Below are 23,948 nucleotides of genomic sequence, written 5' to 3'. Positions count from 1 at the left end.
CAAAATAAAGCGCCTTGAGGCGACTGTTGTTGTGATTTGGTGCTGTATAAATAAAATTGAATTGATACTGAGGTGAGATGTTGTGAATATCCTGAACTTTTCTGTCAGTGACTGTGAGCCGGCTTTTCTGAAGTATTGGACTCAGATACTTAGCGAATAAACTCTCATACAATGTGAGGATGTAATAGTCATTTACTGGCATTTAGACTCAGCTGACATAATTTCACCTTATAACCAGCTGTTGTTGTTTAGCTGGCTCGTTGTCAGCTGCATGTCTAATCTCCTGTTAGTTTTCAGTGAAGCTTTAGTGTTAGCTGTAACTAAAAAGTGGAAATGGAAATTGGGATTGCCTTGTAATGTAATGTAGAGCCTTCAGTTGGTCTGCAGCTGCAGGAACTTTGGATGCATTAAAAACAGCAGATGATGATTATAATGCACTGGCAGCTTACAGTTTATGTCTCTGGAGATTTCATGACAGGGCTTGAAAAAGGTCTCTGTTTAGCTGCTCGGCTGTAAAAAAGCTTTGATAAATGTTCGAGGCTAAGGTCAGATATTTGAAAAGAACTACAAGTGAACTCGAGATCAAGCCGGGGCTGTGACCGCTCAAGTGAATGATACTCTTGGGCTGTGTCTTGGTTACGTGGTGTACTGCTGTGCTTCGTGTTGCATGTGGTGAAGCGACTACTGTGACAAGCTCGTACCACCACACAAGTGTTACCGTGACCTCATCTTTCGCACCCTGAACGTTAACCAGACTTCAACCATAATATTTATGGTATGTTTAAAGAGCACAGTTGGTAACAGGTCAGTAACATGTCATGGGCTTTTTATAATGTTATCATTCTGGGAAATGCTGAATTGTTGAGAAGAGGAAGAATGAAGGTTTCTCAACTGTTGCTGTATTGTTTCATTGTTTCAGTATCCATAGCAACAGCTATCTGACATGACAGCAGAGCATCTTCTAATAAATTAATTAAAGTATTTTAATCATTGATTAAAGTCTTGACTTAAGTCTTTTTTTATGTGAAAGCATTAACTAGTGTGAGTTTTACACATATAAGCTTCTAATCCTCGAATACCATTGAAACCACCCTTATGGTGCACCGACAAACCCAGCGCAAGCAGCTTGGAGCAGATGTTGATGCTGTATTACTTCCTGTGTTTCACACTCTCACAGCCCTGCTGCAGACATCATACATGCAGAGACTTCACAGCCACATTCAGTTCAGCAAAACTGCTTTGTAGAAGTAGTGCCATGCAAAAAGACCTCCTGTATACGAAGGAGAGTTTACAGCCTTGACAGCAACTGTTTTTAATCCCACCCTCCCACGGCTTGGACATGTGCCACCGTGCTGAGTTGAAACACTGCTCGCCTGGCCCTTTTGTGTTTGACCCACCCTGCCCTGGATAAAATTGCATAATTACAGGATGATGACCAAGGTTTTTTGGCACAATTATGACAGCGTGCACACATCTTTGCTTGTTCAGCATTTCTTTTTTATAAATTTGCCAAATGCGTTGGATTTACAAATGCAAGTTTAAATGTAACAGGTCTGAACTTTACTGTTTGTTACTTGTCAGCTTGCAGCATCTCTAAGTTTACTTTATCTCTGCAGCTATGATGGCTCTACTTCAGGATTTCCTGGTTGAACTGATAAGACTGTGCGGTAATGTTTGCGGCAGCAATCACTGCCTTACCTTTTTCTTTCAAAACCCTTTTCAGAGCATCTGTCAGTCACACAGTAACACAAATCATAATCCTTTTGGACTCTATTGGGGAACCAACATTTACAAGTGAGCTTCCTGTTTTATAAACTAGCAGTTGAGTCCAAAAACCCATTGGGAAAGTGTTTACTGAAAGTACAGAGCAAGAGAACTGAGAGCTACTTTCCCATAGACTTCCAGCAGGCCATTAGATAGAATGGTTGGTGGCACTTCTGCACTAGCTTCACTTTTTAGCCTCACTTGTCATCTTTTTCCATTCACACTTGGCAACCAACCTGTACATCCTCAGTGTGACGTCAAAGAAAAGCAAACACTGATTGAAATGGTTTCTAACAGTGGATAGAGCACACTCCACCTGGAGCTGTATTAGCCTTAAAGATTTATGAACATAAAATTCAAGTATTTCCAGCCTGTTAAATCATTCTGAGATAGTTTATTTAAAATGGAGGATAGCTCAACACTATGAGAGCGACCTCTGCAAACTCCAAAAGCAAGAAAATTCTTGCAGAAGATGCAACAACACACCAGCTAATCAAAACAGGTTGAAGGAGGAGATACTATCAGCTAATGACTCTGCAGCGCTCGCTAGTTAGACTCCATATCACAGGAAGAGCAAACAGTAGATGGAAATTACTGATTTGGTGAAAAAGCAGGGTTAGCTGGTTTAAAAGCTCGACCCAAGATAAAACATCTCACTTTTTTGAGTTTTGTTGCATGACAGTATTGTGCAGGTCCTGATGAGTTATAACGTTAACTTACTTTATTCTTTGTCTTGATGCATGCTCAATCATCCAGGTAATTAAATCCCAAAAGTTGATTCTGTTTATCTGGACGTAGCGTTTTGTGGGAGAAACGTTTCGTCACTCATCCAGGTGACTTCTTCAGTCTCAGCTGACTGCAGGTTTCCCCAATCTTCAACAGTACATTTGCATAATGACTGAAACCAGCCCACTGAAGGAACAATGGGCTGGGAGGTCAGTTCCTTAATCTTAATTATGCAAATTCTCATGACCACTGACCAAAACCCACTGATCAATGGCCATGAGTCCCATTCACAGAGAGTTGGGGAATGACTGCAATCACAGCATTGTAAGATGGCGAAAGATGTACCCTTAGGCCCCCTCCTCGTTTCAGAGATTGTCTTTCCCTTTTCACGTAAATGGCCTCCTTGACTCCGCCCTCAAACCAGCGTTCCTCCCTGTCCAGGATTGATCAGTGGGCTGGTTTCAGTCATTATGCAAATGTACTGTTTATAAGATTGGGGAAACCTGCAGTCAGCTGAGACTGAAGACATCACTTGGATGAGAGACGAAACGTTTCTCCCACAAAACGCTACGTCCAGATGAACAGAATCAACTTTTTGGAGATTTACTAACCTGGATGATTGAGCATGCATCAAGATATGCAAATTAATCTTGTGAAATTTGGCACCAGGTTATAAGAGCAAACCCAAATGTTAATGCACGAAGCAGAAAACACTCAGAATGTCTTTATTGTTATGAACACATAAGTAGATTAAGTTGGGAGCTTCATGCAAATAAAGATTCAAAATTGCTCATTATAATTTTTATAAAACCAAAAACCAACAAAAACCAGAGGTGATTCTCATCCCTTTAACTATTAAACCAATGTTTAGCCACAAAGAACTCACTTAAATATATGCAGAGTCACCAGCGTTGTCAAAGTAGAGTAAAACTCTTCTTTATTCTTGCCTCTTTCCTCCGCTGTGTGACCTTGTCTATGGGCAGCAGGGAGGAGAAAGAGGTGGCATGAAAGATGAGCCTCCTAACGGTCAAACTCTTCTTTTTTATGTTCTCCGTACATACATAGAATTGTAATTATTGGTTTAATTACCTCTTTGTCGTTACATCAAGGGCACATTTTACACACTTCGTTCATTGTGGTCAGACCGACTTACTGAGGGGTGAGAGGGGCCAAGGGCTATAGGTTCACACCCACCTTGGAAAATTTATGTGTCGTTTTTGGCAATTACCAACTCTTAATTAGTTTTAATGAGACAAAGACAGTAGAACAAGCACTCGCACCTTATTCCATCTTTCTCTGCACTTCTTGTAGAGCTCGTCTGTGTAACGAAAGGTTGCAGAAGTGGGCCTGTCAGAATTTGGAGAACTCCCGCGTTACTAAACTGCACAAATTAACTGGATTAAGTTAAACTGCATTCTGTTGCTTCAACCTCTACCCGGTAACTTCCTGTTAAATTTCAGATCTGTTGGCCAAGTACATTTGTAGAGAGGCAAGCCTCGTGTGAACGTTTGAGGATTCTAACAGCTGAAGTGGCTGCTGTAGTACACAGACTTTGCACAATTATCCAGCATGTGGCTGGTGTTAAATGTCCAACTGTGGTTGTGGTACAAAGCACAAATACTGTACAGTATTTTACTCCCCAGCACACAATCTGCTGCAACTGATGAGCTGTGAGCTGACTGTTGTTTTCTTGTTTTCAGGTCTGGAAGCGTTGCTAATGACTGGCGTGAGATATATTCCTTTGTGAAGAACCTTACTGACCGGTTTGTGAGGCAAGTATGATATTTTCCTGCTTTCTCATATCTCACGGATGTTTAAAAAGAAAGAGGAATAAGTTGGGGAAAATGAAAGAAGGCCTTTTCTTCTGTTTTACATCTGTTTGACATCAGCATGGTGGTTTTATGGGATAAATGTCTATCACTCAAGCGCTCACACCGTTACTTCCAGCCAGTTGCACAGATTTAAATGACTTCCCACCTGTTTTACAAACTATCATTGTGCAGAATCTACGGCATCCGTCTTGCACATAATTCATTAAAAAGACAAAACGGCAGAAACCGGCTTGAAACGTTCAGCTTGCATAACGTTTGAGTCAAACGGCGCCTGCCAGCACAGTACAGACGGTAGCGACCCAGCCAGAATGAAGTGGTTGGTTGAAGAAAATAGCAAAGGCACCAGGTGGGAGTGGGTGGCAGAGAGGAGCAGTCTTCTGGGCTGTGAGAATGGCCATTTGCACCAGGGGGGGTCCGGCTCCACACTTATCCCCTGCTTCCACCACAGAACGGCTGACAGGCAGACAATGTACAGTAAAGCAAAAGAACACTGGAAGGCGATGAGGACAATCTGCTAAACAATGCTCGCTCACCAAGAGCACTTCTGTTCCGCCATGTGGAGCAAACTGGACTACTTCATCACCCCCCTCTCCACCATTCTCAAAGAAAAAAAAACCCAACACCACCCTCTGATTTGTCCTTGGCATCAACTGCGTCTTTATCCCAAGTCTTTCTTAGAAATAAGAAAAGATCCCAGTACTGCTAAAGAGGTAACAAATAACATCTTAAGCTCCAGTTAAAACCTAAAGTTCGACGTTAAGTCACCACCCACGATTTCTCATCCGTGACTTGCGTGCGGTTAGTTTTTAGTCCACATATGAGTCCCGAAACTTGCAGACAGGATGTGGATGTATACGGCTGCTACCGCTCCCTGCCAAATCTGGCCGTGTGGCTTAAAGATTGTGCTATTTTTGCGGGGGAGGATCGCGACTGGGCCATGTGTCATGTGGGTGAGAAATATCAGCACCTCTCCTTATGCTCTGAAGGCTTCGGATCTCTGAAGGAAACACTTAATTATCTGAAGTTTAACTCGCTCTGTGGGATGGCATCCGTGTGCTTTCTGTCTGTAGCAGAGGTGTGAAGTAACCGAGTGCATGTAATCGAGTATTCACCAGAGTATTGTTTAAGCGACGCAGAAGTATCTTTACTTTAGTTACTTATAGCATCCTGTGATTTCATGGTTACACGATGTTTTTCACCCTAAATTGTGTCGCTGATTGGAATCCACATATGACGAGGACGACCGCGTCGCTGTTACCTTTATGATTGCGCAGGATAAAAACTTTAAGGTCAAGCTTGCAGTGTAAGAGGATTCTGTCTTTCAGTTGACTTGGACGCTTCGCAGTTTGTCTGTGGTCTGGTCTTTTTTACACCATCAAACACTTGATGCTCGAAAAGTTAAACCGTAGGACACCAGCCTCACGCTGACACGTCTGTTTTTCCAGCACTTCTTTATTCTAATTTAACAGGAAAATGTGTTACAGTGAACGCCACCTTTAGCATGAAAGTCTCTCAATGCGGTCACTTCTCAAACCCACTTCCTTGTAATCATATTTTTAGGTGGCTGTTGGCAGAAATATTTGTTTCATCACTAGTATTTTTAAAATAAAAAATCCCTTGTAGATGTTCTCTAAAGGTTTAGTGTATATTTAATTTGCCTGCTCAATATTTCGTGCTCCTTTTAACCGACGACCCATCACGCCCTTGTGATTGATTTCAGTATTCTAGTGAGGACGAGTGAAAGTGTGTCACGCCCTGCTGCTGGTTACTTAGAGCTTCTTTGGATTTTAGTTTGTTAACTGAATTTTATAGTGAAACCTTACTGAAGAAATGCACTTGTAGTTTATGTTGGCTTAAATAAAAGTATTGAGAAATCATTGTTTTATAATATTAAAACTAAATAATTCCCCCAGTACTCATCAGATCTTGTCATTTTTTAAATCCAGCTTAGTCAGAGCTTATATCTATATATGAAAATGTGTAATTTTATATATTCTATTTCATTCATTTCTCATTTTATGTCTTTTATTACAGTTCTAATGTAATTTTATTACCCCCAGTTTTGGGGAATGTCACCATAGCCATGTCTTCGTCCCTGCGTCGGTGTGTACAGGACTCAGAAACCAGCCATGTTTGTTTAAAAAAATAAATTATTAATAATTCATGAGGCGGCGAGCGAGTGCTCGGAGATGACAGAGCGGTACTGAATGTAAACAGCGCTGGCTGTACTGCGAACACTTGACACCACACTGTTTGGTCAGACACACATCAAAGTGTCCAACGTGTCGTTTAACACCCTTAAAAAGTCACAGGTACAAAATATATAGATTCTATACTATATTTGCGCCTGTGTATGTGTGCGCGTGTGTGTTTGTGTTTGTTCGTGTGTTTATGCGTGACTCACTACCACAACATGTTTCCTGTCTTATTAATCACTTCCTCAGTCCCACAGAAGCTGCTTTAAGTCATCCACTAATATTAGTTGACATTAAAAGAGCCCCTTCTGTTTGGTTCATTATTAATGCGTCTTTAATTCCCTTTAACTGAACTGAACTGATGTAAAAGCTTTATATAACACTGTCTGTCACACTGACACATTCCCAGCTAGTCTGAGAACTTCACGTGTTTGATTGTGGCCGCGATGGTTTGGTAAAGACGACAAAGGACAGAAGTGCAGATTTTTGTACAGGATAATAAAACGTATCATATTACAGGGTTTTTTTTAGTTGTTATTATTTAAAACAAGCAACTAAATGAGACATTTAGAGTATTGCTTCTGTTTGTTTATTTAAAACGAATCCATGTCCTTCTGTTTTTCAGTCCGAGAATGAGAGTCTCATTCATCGTTTTCTCTGCCCAAGCCAAAGTCCTGCTGCCTCTGACTGGAGAAAGGTACCAGAGTGAACCCTAAATGGCACACAGACATGTATATGCAAATACACATACACTGTACTCACTAAATACACACACACACACACACACACACATATATATATATATATATGTTAGGGGTGCAACGATACTCGTATCGATATTGAACCGTTCGATACAGTGCTTTCGGTTCGGTACGCATATGTAGCGAACAATACAAAATGTTTAATTTATTTTATCAACTTTTCTTCTGATGATGATGCTGTCTGTGTTGAGAGCTCAGTGAATCTGCGTTCGACTACTCTGCCTAGGCTGCACTGTCGAGCGCAGATCCACTGAGAGCAGCACAAGCTAGCAAGACAGAAGCTAAGCTCGTTGCAAGATGGCAAATTGAACCTCCCCCACCCTCATTCAGATCTGGCCTTTGGAACTATTTTGGTCTTCATGTGAGGTATGACCCTGAAGGTAAGCGCGTCATGGACTAAAGTAAAACAGTATGTCGGATGTGCCACGCAATGCTCAATTACATGGGTGGGAACTAGTGCGTTAGCGCAGTTAGCTCAGTTAGCTCGTTAACGTGTTGACGCCGTCCAGCCCCATACACGGGGCGATCCGTGGTAGCTCGTTAACGGAGATTTGCCGCGTTGTGGCGTTAACGTCATTTCAAATTAACGCTGACAGCACTAGTGGGAACACAACGAATATGACTGCACATTTACTCCGACATCATCCTAGTGCAAAGACAAGTGGAAGCAGACAAAAACAACAAGCAGCATGCTACAAACTTTACCGAGTCATTTAGACAGCCGTTAGCACAGGATTCTCCTTATGGGGACCTGATATGTTTAATATGCTGCTGAGAATATAGCCCAGAAGAAGCTATAGTATAGCTTTTATTTTGGAAAGAGACATTTCTCTGTAATAAACTCTCTTTTCCAAAGATGAGGGATTTCTCGATCAGATTTATTATTTTATTACTTTGTTGTTTCAGCAACATTAAATTTAAAAACTTCACGTTTGAGTTAAAATATATATTTATAATTTTAATAAATGACAAATTAAAAAAGGCATGAACATTTTTTTGTATCGAAAAAATATCGAACCGTGAATTTTGTGTATCGTTGCACCCCTAATATATATGTATATATATGTATATGCACATGTAAATACATATATAAGGTGCATTATGCATGAAGTGGTAACTGTAACTTCATGCATAACTGCTTCTTTTTTAATTAAAATTGCAGAAGGGTTTTATATATTAATGTTGGAATTGAGTATTTTCACATTTTCATCATCCTAAAAAGCTTAAATGTGAGGATCAATGATCTGCATGATAACTACTGATTTAACATTCTCACCCAAGAAAAGGAAAATGTTTATTTACTTGATCTGAATTCCAATTCTTTAAATTAATATTAAATACTTTGACAAATAATAATAAAAGCATTTTTAAGTGTCTTTTATTTTTTGGTTTTTACCACTTTAGGGTATAAATAATTTGGCAAGTGGTTTACTGTCGTATTTTTATCTGCACTGTCATCAAAACCATATCTAAATTTAGCACTATTTTTAAAAAATGACATAAATAACACTTTAGACAAAAGTGTGATGTGTCTTATTTCTGGAAAGTGAAACTTTTTAATACTTATTAATATCAGATTAAGAAAACAGGGGATGCACAGATGACGTGAAAAGACACTGGCATCTGCACTGGAAACATTTTGGAACATGGCTGATGCTGAGAGTTGTTATTATGAAGAATAAAATAAGTGGTTTTTAAAGATGTTGGAAATGTCTTTGTTATCTTTGAACATTAAGCCAAACAGCAAAACTGATGCGAAGAACAAGAACAGTAGCGTAACTGTAATGATGATATTGCAGTCAACAAAGCCGATGTTGGTCAGAATAGTGAGTGTCATCATGTAGCTGCTGTAAAGACATTTTACACATCAGTGCTGCCAGAGAACACGCTGAAATGTGATTCGGTGTCAACACGTGGCGTGAGCCGCTAAGCGTTTCTTTATATCGTCAACATTTTTAGACACGAGATTGAAGAAGGTCTGCGGCTTCTGAAAGATGTGACTCCAGCAGGTGAAACGTATATGCACAAGGGAATCGAACAGGTTCGTTTTCTCTCCTTTTACTTTGTAAAGTAATCGTAAAACACAAATCTGATAAAATGCTCGTCACCAATCTGGTCTTGCAGGCCAACGAGCAGATAAAGCAACAGTCGCTCAAGTCCTCCAGCATCATCCTGGCTCTGACAGACGGGAAGCTTGCAGTTTATGTTCACGAACTGACTGTAAAGCAGGTGATTTTCATTCTGACCACAGCTCTAAATGTAGCTTATCTCCCCCCTTCCCTTGCTTTCTTACCTCAGCGTAGTTTAAAATTAAACTCTGCATTTTTCCTCATTCAGAAAATAAAAACCTTTTTTTTAACTTATTCATTTGCAGAAGTATCAGTTCATCTGTTTATTTGCACTCTGTTTCATGATGTTTTTTCTTTTTTTAAATTTCAACCTGTTGCACATCATCCACGCATTTATTTGAACTGCAGGCTGACGAAGCGAGGAAATATGGCGCTCGTGTTTACTGTGTGGGTATCAAAGACTTTGATGAGCAGCAGGTAAGAGGGCTTTAGTCTTAATCTAAACATAAGACGAGTCTGTCGCTGAATGTGTGCTCAGTGATTCCGGTTCTGGTGTAAGACACATTGGCGTGTTGGAAGAGTGTCAGGAAAAGGTAAACATCATCAGTGCTTTTACCTGTGCGGAAAAACCAAGTGAAGTAGTAGGACACCCAAACATGTTCTCGCTGTCAAACTTTCACCTTTTAAAGGCTTGAAGGTGGTCGGAAAAAATAATAATAATTTACATTAAAGCAGAGAACAGAGTCTTCGTGACCTAAAGCTTGAGTTCATGCCGGGAACACCGGATGTACAGTTGAGGGAACATATGAAGTCTTTGGAATTTCCAGGATTTCTGCATCGATTACTCTTAAAATGTTGTTGATTCTTCTTCTGTTATTATAGACAAACACCAGCTGAAAATACTTCTAACATGTAAATAGTTGTGCTTTCTCTGCCTTTCTGAATGCTTCATATAACTACTTGATGATGTGGAGGAGCTTTGGACCTGGAGCCATATTTCTGGGATGTCTTCATCCCTGTCAGCTCGATCAAATTGCAAATTCAGTGTTTACACATCGATTTCAAGGAGCAGGAGGACGCAGCAAAGCAAAACCAAACCATGATGCTGCCTCTGTCATGCAGAGCGCACTTCCTTTAGTCCTCCACTGTACAGGAAAGCCCAGCTTTAGTCTCATTTGTTGAAACTTGAGATGCTGCAGTATTTATTTGCAAAGCTTCCTTTGGTCTGTGTCAGTTACTGCAGACACAACCCCTCGGTTCATGACTGAGCTTATAGTGTTTGGTTTGTTCAGGATCGCCACTGCTAACAGCTGCAGTGTCGCTGGATTTCTTCCATTTGTAGACACTTTATGTTTGTATTAATAAACACTCGCTTCATTAGAAATTCCTCTGTAGACTTTTCCAGCTTCTCGTGTCTCCGTGGAGCTTTTGTGAAAGCTGCTGTAATCAAAGCTTAGTTTATGCCACCCAGCTATTCTCAAGAAAAGTAACCAGACTTTGTATGCCTGTGATTATTAGGAACACCTCAGTCCAAGCAGCTTGTGGAGAACTTGTAAGCATAAAGGTTCACCTTTTTTTTCAGCCTGCAGCATGTTATTGTGAATTAGATTAAAAAAAAACAAAAAAAAAACCCCCAAACAATTCATGAATAATCTGTGCAGAAATCCGTCTAATCCAAAGCTTTTTTCTTGCACCCGTACGTGTGACCAGTTCTCTCACCTTAAATCACTCTCGCTTTTCAGGTGTTGATCTTAACCCTACAGTGCCATTTGTAGCATATTTGATAGATGAGTTTCTGAGACCTGTATCTCATCAAAATGATCAATACTTTCCATTATCTTAAAATGTTATGGACAAAACTCTTTTTTTGTTTTGTTTGTTTTTTTAAAATTAACATTGACAACAAAAAGTTGCCAAAAACGCCCAAAATATCAAATGTAATACAAAAAACATATAATAAAAATATATCATACAGAGCACGATATAGCAAAAAAAAATTTGGATTTTGTTATAATCTCATTTCCAAAAAATCTGAATTTTCTGCCTGTTTTTTGTTGCTTTGGGTCTTACAGGGTAATATTAGTTTCATTCCCAGTGGTCGGTCATTATTTTCCCAAAATAAGTTGGAATACTGTACATGACTTTCTAGGACATGATATTTAAACATTTACTCTTTTTTTTAGATCGCATGATCAGTTATTACTTTTCATACTTTTTATTTTTGGACAAGCTTCCTTTTGAAATGGAATGAGAGGGTGCATAAAGAGGGTGCACACTAATATTTTTGGCTCATCGTGTGTTTGTTTTTCACAACATTAAAGAATGCGTGGAAATTTAAACCACTCTGAACTTTAAAATAACATTAAATTGAGGTTAATTACATTACAAATACTTGATACTAGCGATATGACCAGAAACTAAACTAATACACAGTAAATGAACGTGTGATCATACAGGAATAGTTAAAGTGTGTTTATACTATTAAGCCAGAATAGCAAATTCTTAAAGGTTGATTTAGCGTGTCGCCGGATATTATATTAAGCAGTACAGAGACCACAGGAGTGTAACTATTAAGGCTTACTGTGAGCTTTTGTTGTCATTAGAAACTGTGGAGTAAAAGCACCATTTCTGTTGGCTGTGAAATCGGTTATTGGCTCCTCACACCGTTCACACTATTTTTATTGTATTTATTATTTGTCTCCGTAGCAAATGATGAGTTTGTGCTCATATCGTAAAGTGACGTCAAGAATTTCTTCCCTCTAATGTCACCGATGCTCAGTGCTGTCTGCATTTTTACTGTCACTCTTCCAACATGGTGGCCTGTCCCTTGTAACCATTGGTAACCGATCCTTTGATGAGAACTTAAGTCAAAAACAATGGCAATGTTGCTCCCAATTTGTGCTGCAAGTTTTTTTTTTTATAGTTGAGCAAAGTGTTTGCCACAGTCATGCCATCTGTTTGTCTCCTCCTGCCCATAATATGAAGGGAAAGACAGAGCTCAGTCATAAAGAGAAAAAGAAGAAAGCCGTGTTAAATCAGCACTGCTCCCTGTTTACTCCATTCTTTCGTGATACCAACAGCTTGCTGAAATTGCGGACACCAAAGACCATGTGTTTCCTGTCAAAGATGGCTTCCACGCTCTCAAAGGCATTATCAACTCTGTAAGTTTGCCTGACGTCTCTTTTTTTGTGTCTTCGTGAGGTAGCTTTGTCGTTCGTGCTGTAGACTAACAAGCTGTAGGTTTCAGCTGAACCTCTCTTCTCCGTATGCAGGCACAGCTCAGCTGCTAACATAGTGCACGCTGTTTGTCAATTCAGCAATTGAGTAACGTTGTTTCCTTTGGCTTCATTGGCATTTCTCACAAATTAGAGCAAAACCTCAGTGGACTTCCTGCTAAGCTGTTTGGAAAATGTCTGTGGAAATAACTGGTCGTTGTGTCCTCTTTTTGCACACAAAGACGGAAATGTCTTAGTCACTCTGTCGCAAATTACACGCTGTGATGGGAACAAGTAGTCACTGTCCATATAGCATCCGCTTCACGCTGTGTTTTTTATTGTGTCACAAGGCGCGAGTGCAGCAGCAGGGCTTCAGTAGAGCTAATTCTCATTTTTTAGATGATTTTTCAAAATAAAAGCTGGTGTAAGCCACCAGTGCGACACAGAAATCAGCGAGTCGCCCTCAGAGAGCGAGAGTCCCTTAAACAGTGTTTAAATAACGTTCACAAACAGCCGCCTCATCCTCTGCCAGCCAGTTAGTTATACTTTCCATGTGCTGCAGCTTTTAGCCTGAATGCTGTCAGCCAAGGTGGGGGTTTGTATGGCAACATTTTCACATGAGTCTGAGCCCAGAGTCCTGCAGAGCACTCTGACCCGAGCTGGACTTACATGAGCTGAAAAAGAGCAGAGCTAAATGTTGCTGTCAGACATGCAGCTGGAAGCACACAAAGCCAAAGGGTGCGACTTGTTTCTGTGTGATGCAAAGAACCACGAGCTATGATTGATGGCTCTACTTTTAAAACGACTGTGATGTACAGGAAAGTGCTGCTTTCTACCTTTGTCTTGTGAATGCAAAAATAAACAGGTAATACGGAGATACTTCATGCCAGTTCTTTATAAATGTGTTAATTTTATAGTTTATTTAGACACAGAAACATGTAAAGCTTTTAATTTAAGCACTGCAGCTGCTGTTAGCAGAGTCTCGCTCGTGCATGTGCAGCCACGATTCATTGAAAGCAGCTGTAATTGTTGTTGAACTATTGTGTGTGTGTGAGTAACCACAAAGATGAAAATGTTCTCATGTGTAAGTCCAAGCATACTGTCAACTGTCAGAAGTACAGACACCCAGTTTGTAACAGTTAAGATCAGAAGATAAAAGACTTTGGGGTGAATGGTGAACATGATTACTGATATTTTGAAGAAAATGCTTCAGTCTGTTTATTCTATCAGAAAGAGAGCTTTGTTCACAGGGCACTCTTGCCACTAAAGGCACATGTGCGTGTTTTTTGTGGTCTCGAGACACTCCAACCGTTATCCAAAGCGTCTGAAAGCCTGTCCGAGAAAGTCCAGGACAACAACAAAAAAGCTCGTCCCCTCAGAAGAGGAGCTGAGTGCAGTGACGCTTCCAGCATCCAAATGAAACGAGGAGCATTCCTCTCTGATTACTAATACTGGATTCCTGACTAGTTGGCCTTCTTGCTTCACTGTTGGATTTTGAGGATTTGAGATCATCTGTGCAGCCTTTTGCTGCAGGATCCACCCCGCCTCTGTGACCAGCATGACAAAACTCGCAGGAAAAAGCTCAGCAAAGTTGGGTTTCTGCACCCTCGTTTATTTCTTCTGCACTGGCCCTTTGTTGTCTGAGCTGCAGGCCTTTTGGGAAAGCCCCAAATTCAACTGCTATCAGTAACTTCCTTTGCTACTGGACTGTTAAACTCTGCACCATTAGTTGTTATCTTGTGGCACTTTACTGCAAAATAATGCATATGACAAAGAGTTCATTGCCATATGAACCTTTCCACTTAATTATTTCCAGAAAGTGATTAGACTAGCCTCATCCTTGCAGAAACCCCCGCCAGTTACAACACTGGCTGAGATATTTGGATGACTTTGGGTATTTGGACGTCTGCCTCCTTTTCCCTCTGCAGCCCGTAAATAATGTTTGTCACTAGATCCCAGAGAAATGAATAGCTGCTGTTTGAGTTGAAGCAAATGGAGGCCTCTAATCTCAGCATTCAAAGCTTATATTTTAATATCTTCAAAACACCGAGGATGTAGTTTGTGGATCCTGTAACCCAAACAATTTACCAAATTTTCTTTAAGAGTGAATTTTTTCTGTATGTGTGAGATGGAATTTCTTCAAGTGGAAAATTTCACTAGATGGAAAAACAGTGTAATTCCTGAGGTCCTCCCATTATTTTAAGCTTAGGGAGGCAAACAGTCAGTTGTTTTTTTTTTTTATTTCCCCCTTTTTTTCTTTCTCTATCGCACTGCCAACGAAGTAATTAGACCGGGAAAATAGTGGCACAGAGGAACAGCAGCAGATCCTTTTCCCTCCCAGCTGTCATCTACAACCCTCTCCCCTTTTAACAATTCCATATCAAACCGTCATATTTAATAAGGCTGCTGTAAACACTTCCGTCTTCCTCTTCTCAGATTGAAGTTTAACCCAACATCAAATGAAAGGTTCAAGTGTCCTATATTGCAGTTAATATGCTTCTTTTTACTGACTGTGTACTGGGATTTGCATAGTTTGTCCTTTGTTGATTTATTGAATCATAGCCGATAGTGCGGCTCCATGACAGTGGGCTCACACAGGCTCTTTATATGGTAATGCAGGATCCCCGAGGTTTTTAATCGAAGTGAGGAACAGTAATAGTCTTGCATAATTTTCCCATAAAAGCTGACACAGCTGCTGTTCTACCTCCTGTTCTCCTCACCGCTGATATTCAGCGCTCTTCTTTAGCCTGCAGGTCCAGAGGAGCAAGACATTTCTCAGGTGTTGCACTCTAATCTGTTTTCTAAACTTGACAGAGTCGATAACGGCCAGGACTTGATGTATTTATTCTCAGCCCTCAAGCAGTAATGTTTGCATTTCATGTCCCCTTCCCCTCTTATCCTCAAGATATTAAAGAGATCGTGCACAGAGATCCTGAGCGTGGAGCCCTCCAGTGTCTGTGTGAATCGTAAGTAAATCCCGATCAAGTTTTTGGAACTCAAGTCGATTTATCCTCCACAGGAATCTTTTTGTTTTTACATGTGCTGAATGAAACAATGACATCCTTCCAATTGTGTCGAGCCTGCTCACAGACAAGTAAAACTTTAATGTTGGTAGTGCAAAGTCATATGAGAGGCCATCAGAAGAAAGGCGAAGACTTTTAAAATTCCTCCTCCGAGCTTGTCTGCTGTTTGTTTACATTCCACAGAGTCCTTTGATATCGTCCTCAGAGGGAACGGCTTTGCCCTCGGACGCAGCAATGAGGGCGTCGTCTGCAGCTTCATAGTTGGCCAGCAAACCTTCAGTAAGTGGAGAAAACCCAGAGTAAAAGCTTTATATACATACACCATGTAGTCGTTTAATGTCATAACTCTCTGTGTTCCTTCGGGTGGACTTAAGTGGACTGGTCTGTGCTGTAAACTGATGGTGAGCATGCAGGATTCAACTCTGCACAGTTATTGATTAATAATTTGAAATGACTCTTAAATATACAACACGGGTACCAATCATAGGACAGTAACTCCCCGTTAATGAACTGCTGAAGCCACATTGTCCAATATAATCATGATTACCAGTGACCAGAATGTCCTGACGAGCTCATTACATCCTGCACAACCGAGCAATCGTTGCAGCTAAGCTGTCAAATGATCATTGGCCCAGTCCTGTTATTCACGCAACACATTCACATCTAAAACTTTTGCAAATATTTGCTCAGATTTGTATTTTTACAGTGTCGTAAGTTTAAATTTCGCTCATGGCTTTAAAAAAACTACCAGGGAAGTCGAAAATCATAAAGAGGAAGTCGGCATGCCCGCAAAGGAATTTTTTATGAAGACAATATCATGTGGCTGTCTACCACAATCTGTCCATCCAGTCTTTTTTGTACAGAAATATTTTCTTTGCATGACCCGTATTTCTTTGCTCCTTCCACTAAATATGTTTCCCAATCTTCTGACTAAAGGGTTCCAAATTAAATTGAGTTGAATCTTCCCGTTGCTCACACGGCAGGACCATGTTTTCACGTCACGTCTCCTGAAATGTCATCTTTATTTATATGCTGACAAACAGTGTTGGTCAAATTGCTTGAAAAAAGTAATTAGTAACTAATTACTGATTACTTCTCTAAAAAAGTAATCCCATTACTTCACTGATTACTTGTTTTCAAAGTAATTAGTTACTTAGTTACTTTTTGAAAACATGATACACAACCTGAGTGTGTCATAAAGCAATAGACTTTTCAGCCCAGTTCTATTTTTTCACATCATAAAACTGTAATCACATGAAAAAGCCTCTTTTTAAAAATTGTTTTTTTTAGTTTAAATCTTTTAATTTTATGCACATTGCATTAAGCAAAAATTAAATTATATGCAACAGTCTTTGACCTGAAGACATTCTTTAACATTTAACCCTATTTTCTGCATATTCCAGCATATAAAGTAAAATATTTTTTTGTGTTTAAACTCTTTCAAATAGTTGCAAGTAAAACAGCAGAAAATAAATAAAATCAAAGTCCTGTCGCTCTGAAATCTATTGTCACCTGTTTATCAGGAGTGGGGTGAGTGGAGGTTTGCCCGGCGCCACAGCGGTGATGTCAGTGGGGGGATCCGGGGGTTTTTCTGTGAAGTTCACATTCCCGTGGCAGCGTGCTCGATGTTTAGTTTAGGGGTTTTTTCGCTGTAAAAAGAAGTTTTCTTCCCACACAGAGTGTACAGCGGACGCTAATGTCTTTGTCACTTTTTACGGAATCAAAACTCAAAGTAATGTGATTACTTCCACGCTTTGAATGCGGCATGGTCGTTCTCTCTCCCACACTACATATTATCCATTGTTGAGCTACACACATCCGTTACCACGAATGTCGCTACAAACAAAATCACAGTTTAGTAACGCAGTAACGTAGCGTGCTTACAGGAAAGTAACAGTAATCTAATTACTTTTTTTGCAATAGTAATCCCTTATTACTCATTACTTGAAAAAGTAATCAGATAACAGTAACAATAACAGGACTTTATATTGCAGAGTAAAAACCAGTACGTGATGGGGAAAAACTCCAACAATAATATGAACCCTTATGGACAAGCACTTGGCGACAGTGGGAAGGAGAAACTCCCTTTTAACAGGAAGAAACCTCCAGCAGAACTGGGTTTAGAGACGGGCTTCCATCTGTTGTTAGAGGGGAAAGAGAAGAGAGCAGAGGCAGATGGGACAAAAGGCGCACATGGGAAAGAACAAAGCAACCACCAAACCTTAGAATATGCACTGTGGACATTTTTCCTCCCAAAATTTGGAAAATAACCCAAAACTTGCAATAATAATTGCAGACTAACCCAAAATCTCAGCAATGCCCTAAAAGCAAACAGTAAGTGTTCCATCTGCACTGATCTCAGCAAATTGTGGTTAACGTTTTTGTACGCTGCATCCTGAAATAGCTGTCTGCACTCTGATTAAAGGTTTCCCCAGAGCCACACTCGCAGTAACAGACACTCCACCCTCTTTCTCCACTGCTATGAATGGATCTTATGTGTGTTCATTTATAGTGGAAAACCTATGAGGATTTATTGTCTTTTAAGGACGTAACATGAGCGACACAGACATGGAATACAGTATGTGTTGGAAAATCTTCATCTCGCTGAGAGGTCGGAAATGGCAAAACAAACCCGGCCCGGACATGTCTGTTATCTCACTCATCTCAATGATCTGAATTCAACAGAAGGAAGGGGGGGATGTACAGTAGGTCACCGCGCTCCTTATTTTGTGCTTGCAGTCTGTTCTGATAAGAAATCCTTTTTTTAGGAAGCAAACGGGATTTGGCACCTAGAGCCAATCTTTTAAAGCTCTCATTTGGCCGTGGGATCTGTGGGATCGGTGACTGCCAATGACAACACTTCCATCCTTGACAAGTTATTTTTGATTTTCAACATTTCAACTTGACTAAAATACTTGGAACATATTTTTTCCCTTTAAAAAATAAATTCATCTGATTTAGGAAGCGGCCATTAGCAGATGTCTTCCTGTTAGTCCTTTCTCAGTTTAGGCTGTCTCACATTCGCCCACTTGGGGCTATTTATTCCCTTACTGGCTTTTGCATGTGTTCAGTCCAGACCTTTTTAACAGTGGGGCACCTTATAATTATGGACAAGCATCATGGCAGCTATGGAACACAGCACATATGTGAAGCAGATGCTTCACTCAAACCAGTTGGATCCCTCTGTAGAAAAGGAGGAACAAGTTTCAATCATCAGAGTGACCTCTGTGACTGGAGACGCTTCAGGTTTTTGTCAACCTGTGCTGATGAACGCTCTCAGATTATAATCCAATCATTTATTTTATTTTGTGTCCAATCGAGTCCCAGTTCCAAAATCTCATAGGATAAAACATCCTGAGCGTAGAAGAAATGTTCATTAACACAAGTCAGTTAAAATGTGACAATATCACTGATTTTTATTCAAATGGGAAAGATACAGGTCTATTTAACCTCCTAGGACCTGGCGTCCACATATGTGGACGTCACATTTTGGGGTATTTAGACCAAAATACTCAATTTTGCTCTACAAGGGCCTGATATCCACTTACGAGGACATTATACTGCTACTGTTCTATCGAAATTTTAAACGAATATCCTCATATGTGGCTCTGATTTTTCTTAAAAACAAAAATAAGGTAAAAAAAATCTGGTAATTCTTTGTTTTTACATTCATCGGGCCCCAATCAGCCCAAATATCAAAGAGAAATTAAAAATGCATGCTGTGGAAGAGTTCGGGTCTTAGGAGGATAACACAGAGGCTCACAGAAGGCTGTTGGTTGCCTGAGAACCCCAGAACTGGCAGGTTCACCATGAGCGGAGGTCATCCTGTGGGGCTCTGGCAGCGCTGCTTTTGTTCCTCCTCTCACAAAGCAGCAGATACCTGTCTTACTGTTGGATTGATGCTGCCCCTCTCCAGCTCTCCTTACGTAACTACTGCTCTGCTGCACACTGTTGAGACTATACTGGGCGAGACCGCAAACCCAACCTGTACTGGACGCAGTTACCGTCTTGTGTCACCAGTAGACCAGAACTAGAGAACAATCGGTAAGGAAGGTGAGGAGAGAGCAATGGTCTGTGTCCACCACCATCAAAAATGTTGTCTTGCTTTTGGTCCTCCAGTGGACCTGTTGTGTTTTAAATCACACCAGAGCAGGTGAAATGGATTCGTGATGGTTTACACTTTCTAACGGGACAGTTTAGTTTAATTGGCTTTGTGTTACACCGTGGTGATCGAGGGTTTCCTTCATGTTTGACTGTGTAGACAGAACAAGCACAGATACATAAACAGATACTGTGTTACAATGCGTAATCCGTACTTACCTCATTAAACAATCTGCAAAGTTAATAATAAAACTTTTTTTTTATTTCTTCCAGCTGAGAAGCCGAGCACGGTGCGTAATGACTATCTGCTGTGTCCCGCCCCGAAGCTCTATGAAGTCGGACAGTAAGTAGGACGTTGTTTTATTGTCGTATATGGAGAAGCCGTCACAAACAGTGGAATCTCTGCTAACAGTGATGCTAAAATATCAGAGAAAGCTTTATGTGATATAGTATAATGCATCATAGTGTTGTAACTGTTCTATTTAAATCTTTTTGTTCGAGTCATGAAGAAGAAAGATCAATTTTACTGAGTGTAATTATTTTATTGTAATCGTGAATTGAAAATCAGATTCATCACCTACCATGACAGGTGACATATGTGTCAGTCATGTGTGCAGTGTTGTCCACAGCTGTGGCTTTGATGTTTTTATTACACACTTTCTTTATCGAAACAGCGTTTTAACTTTTGGCTCACTCACTTCAGAAAGGTTGAAGGGTTTTTTCTTACATCTCTTCCTTACTTTTTACATTTTAAGTAGTTGCCTAGGTAACATGATGACATCATCAGAGATGAAACCCCTCACTGACCTAAGATGTACTTGTGTGCTAAGTTTGGTTGCTCAACACCTGATGAGGCAGAGGTTCATGTGTATATCATGCAGAGCTCCAACACAACAGACCTCCAGATATGATGCAAAGGCGAGGTCAGCTAGAGGTTATGCTTCCGTGCACACCTTTAATTTAATCAAGACATTTAAAATTATTCAAGGTAAATATATATATTTCAGTATATTCTTTTTTTTGCCATAACACTTGGTGAGCATGAACAAAAGTGAACTTTCTTGGCTGTAAATATTCACTGTGCGTGGAAATGCAGCAGTGTCTTCAGGAAGCATGTTCTCAGAAACATATGACATGATATATGCAGCTCGTTTGTGTTTCTATAGATACATTTATGTTTTCATCTTGGCACGATGACAAGAAGAGACGTGTGAAGTCTCAATGACAGGATCGCGCTGGCGTCTACAAATAGGGACAATCTAAATAGATTCAATATGCTGCCCTATAAATTGTTACAGCAAAGGAAAGAAAGGAATGTTGTGTAGGATAAATGCCAGATCTCAGTGTTTGTTTTTCAGCTTTATGTTGAATTCGGGAAGCTTAACTCAGTCGGTGAATCATATATAAGGTCACGTCCTTTGTAGTAGTTACTTCCCCTTTTACCCACATCAAGAATCTTCCCCCAAAAAAAGCAAACTTCCCTTTTCTGGAGAATTTAAGCTTCTTTTGTGCAGCTCAGGTCTCTGTGTTTGTTTGTTTTCTTCTTATTTTTATTTAAATCACACGTCTCTAAAGTTTTACTGAAAGATTAAAGTCTTGGTTTCTCTCGTGCACATTTTCTATTTTTTTCCACTCAGTTTTTCAAAAGTCTTTTGTGCAAACAATCAACTCCTAAGTCTGTAAATTAGCTGTATGTTAAAACGCGTAAAGACGCAGTAAACAGTGTAGAAGAGACAAACACCCCATACATACAAGCCGCAAACACTCGAGTGAAAACAGTGCAAATACGCGTTCATTCCAGCCCGCGTTGCTGTTGTTTGATTTTAACGGCATCTCTTATAATCCCAAACCATAGCAGATGATCGCTAAGGCATTATAGATGGAACAACAGATTTTAATGTCCTTGCTGACTGCAATCCAATCAAAAATGTATGATTATGAGTGCCGCTGGCTCCTGAAGGTCTTCCAGCTCTAAATGAGATTGTGTATAATACAGTATGACGGCGGCGATGCCGTAACTACACCGATTCAACTTGAACCTCACCTCAGTTAATCCGCTCATGTCAAAAATCTAAAGTGTTCATGAAAACATGATATTTTCATTTTTTTATATTTTATAAAAACAGTGGCCTAAACTACAGAGAAGAGATGGAAGCATACACATACAGACTCTAAGAAACAGCATTTAAATGCAAAAACATACATCAATGCATTAATAACACAGGTCTGAAAAAAAATTATTTTCAGTTGCATGACATATTTTTGGTCAATTTTATGAATTTTAGGGTGCTGAATCCAAAAATGATCTCCATTTCCATCCATCACGTACAGTTTTTGCAAAACAGGAGGAGTTTACATTAAATAAACTACAACAGCGGTGAAAAAAATCAATTTTTATTACAAGTAACCATGCATAATTTTTCTGAGATTCCTTACTTTCCACTATGAGCAAAGTAAGCCTGATAGGACCTGCTGCCCCCCCCCGGTATCTATACTTTGACTCAAGTATAGATACCAGATTTCAGTTTAAGGGAAACTATGCACTTAATTACACTAAAAGCATGAGTTTTGCAAGGAAACCTATCGAGATTCAGTTCAATTTTATTTAAATAGCGGCAAATCACGACAACATTCGCCTCAAGGCGCTTTATATTGTAAGGTAGACCCTACAAGATGGAATTTTAAAAATATTTTTCCTGGTTTCAGCGAGTAAAAATCTATAAGACAGTCAAAATATCCTATGAAGTTTTTTGTTTGCAGACCTGTCAGTACAGAAGCATGCATTTAAACAACCCTCAGTGTTTGTTGTACTGCTTGTACATGGAATTGGTTATTTTTCTGTTTTATTTTCAATCTATAAAGTCTAAAAAGATCTTTTCATGTTTTTATAAGGGAGAAAAAAGATCATTTACATCACTATATAACTATCAGTTGTTTTGATTGTGGATAAATCGATCACGTCATTATTTGATGGATTTAATAGATTCATCCTTGTTTTCTCAGTTGAATGCCACAAAAATCCCAGATCCCAGGTTATATGGTTAGGTACCTTTAAATCTCTTCAACCGGGAAGAATTCAGTGATTTTAATATAAAAGAAAACATAAATTCTTATATTTTGGAAATTTGACAGATCATTTTGGCCATTTTGCATAAAATAAAATGATATTAGATCATAATTAGAGCTGGTTATTTATTGTCTGAATATTTTAGCACTGCAATAACTGAACAGAGGAAGGAGCCTGAAGTTGAAAAGGTTTCTTAAGAATTTTAGAAAGGTCATTTGACACGTCTGTAATTTTTTACTGCACAGATAAAGTTGTGAAGTCATGCATATATTTTATATTTTTATAGAGTTTTGAGAAGCCTTGAGGATTTCTCAGCATTTCAAAGCGTCTGCTGGACTTTGTCCAGGTTCTTTCTCCTGAGTCGAGCTCAGGGCAGCCAAACACAATGTTTTGGTTCAGCCTGTAAAAAGATGAAGCGGACGCCCTACATCACAGGTCTCCAGCACCTGATAGGACCTGAGCTGACACTGATGTTACGTACCCGCCATTTGCAAAAGGCCTGCTTAATTAACTCTTGGCTGCCGATGATGACCCATTAAGTAGTTAGCTGGTACGGGTGGTGAGTAAACACATCTGCTGGAGGGGCTTTAAAAGGATGTGCGACAGATGCAGCCGTTCCCTTTTCCGTGCTCTCCATTTAAATAATTCACCATGCAGTGACAATCCCTGCACCCCGGACCACCTGCGTGGAACTCCAGAGCCCAGAAACTTCCGTCTCCTTCCATCTGTCTGCTTCTGCTCCATCACCACTGCCGCCGCAAAGGATGCTCCTTTAACACGGCTCTACTCAGCCGGAGAAGAATTGTCATTTCATCGCACAATCCTTTCCCCCCTTTCCAGCCATGTTTTGTTACACATGGGGCCTTGTCCTCGCGAGTACTGCTTGAATTTTTGTTTTTGCCTCACAGATATAAGTTGCTGTGGAACATATTTCAGATACAGCAGTCGACTGAGTTGAGGTCCTCAGCTGCGGTTTCTTGTCCCGCTGGGGTCCCGGGGCACACGGCACCACATCTAGCTTTGGCGTCCAGGAATCAGAGCGTTCCCGGTCATCGAGCTGTGCGGGAGCACTCACGGCAGAGGCGTCATCTGTGCTGACAGCTGTGGCATCAGGCTTGAAACTCTGGCATCTGCTGACACTCTATGCTCCCTCCTCCAGCCCTCCATGCGCATCCCCATTAGGAGACCCCGCACA

The 23,948-nt window shown here is 40.1% G+C and overlaps 1 protein-coding gene across 1 annotated transcript in view; it reads left to right on the top strand.

Moving 5' to 3' along the window:
• Nucleotides 1-23,948, top strand: part of antxr2a (ANTXR cell adhesion molecule 2a) — an 81,173-nt gene that overhangs the window by 2,730 nt on the left and 54,495 nt on the right. Inside the window, exons 2-10 of the mRNA XM_085426435.1 lie at nt 4,191-4,262; nt 7,143-7,214; nt 9,238-9,319; nt 9,403-9,507; nt 9,756-9,824; nt 12,428-12,508; nt 15,468-15,528; nt 15,769-15,864; nt 19,960-20,029. Of these exons, the coding sequence (XP_085282561.1) occupies nt 4,191-4,262; nt 7,143-7,214; nt 9,238-9,319; nt 9,403-9,507; nt 9,756-9,824; nt 12,428-12,508; nt 15,468-15,528; nt 15,769-15,864; nt 19,960-20,029 (708 nt within the window). The remainder of the gene's footprint in view (nt 1-4,190; nt 4,263-7,142; nt 7,215-9,237; nt 9,320-9,402; nt 9,508-9,755; nt 9,825-12,427; nt 12,509-15,467; nt 15,529-15,768; nt 15,865-19,959; nt 20,030-23,948) is intronic.

Source organism: Rhamphochromis longiceps, linkage group LG12 (assembly GCF_057381845.1).
Source record: "Rhamphochromis longiceps isolate RC_006_pf linkage group LG12, R_longiceps_female_GT1.1, whole genome shotgun sequence".
NCBI classification, from domain to species: domain Eukaryota; kingdom Metazoa; phylum Chordata; class Actinopteri; order Cichliformes; family Cichlidae; genus Rhamphochromis; species Rhamphochromis longiceps.
This window is presented reverse-complemented; position numbering and strand designations above follow the sequence as displayed.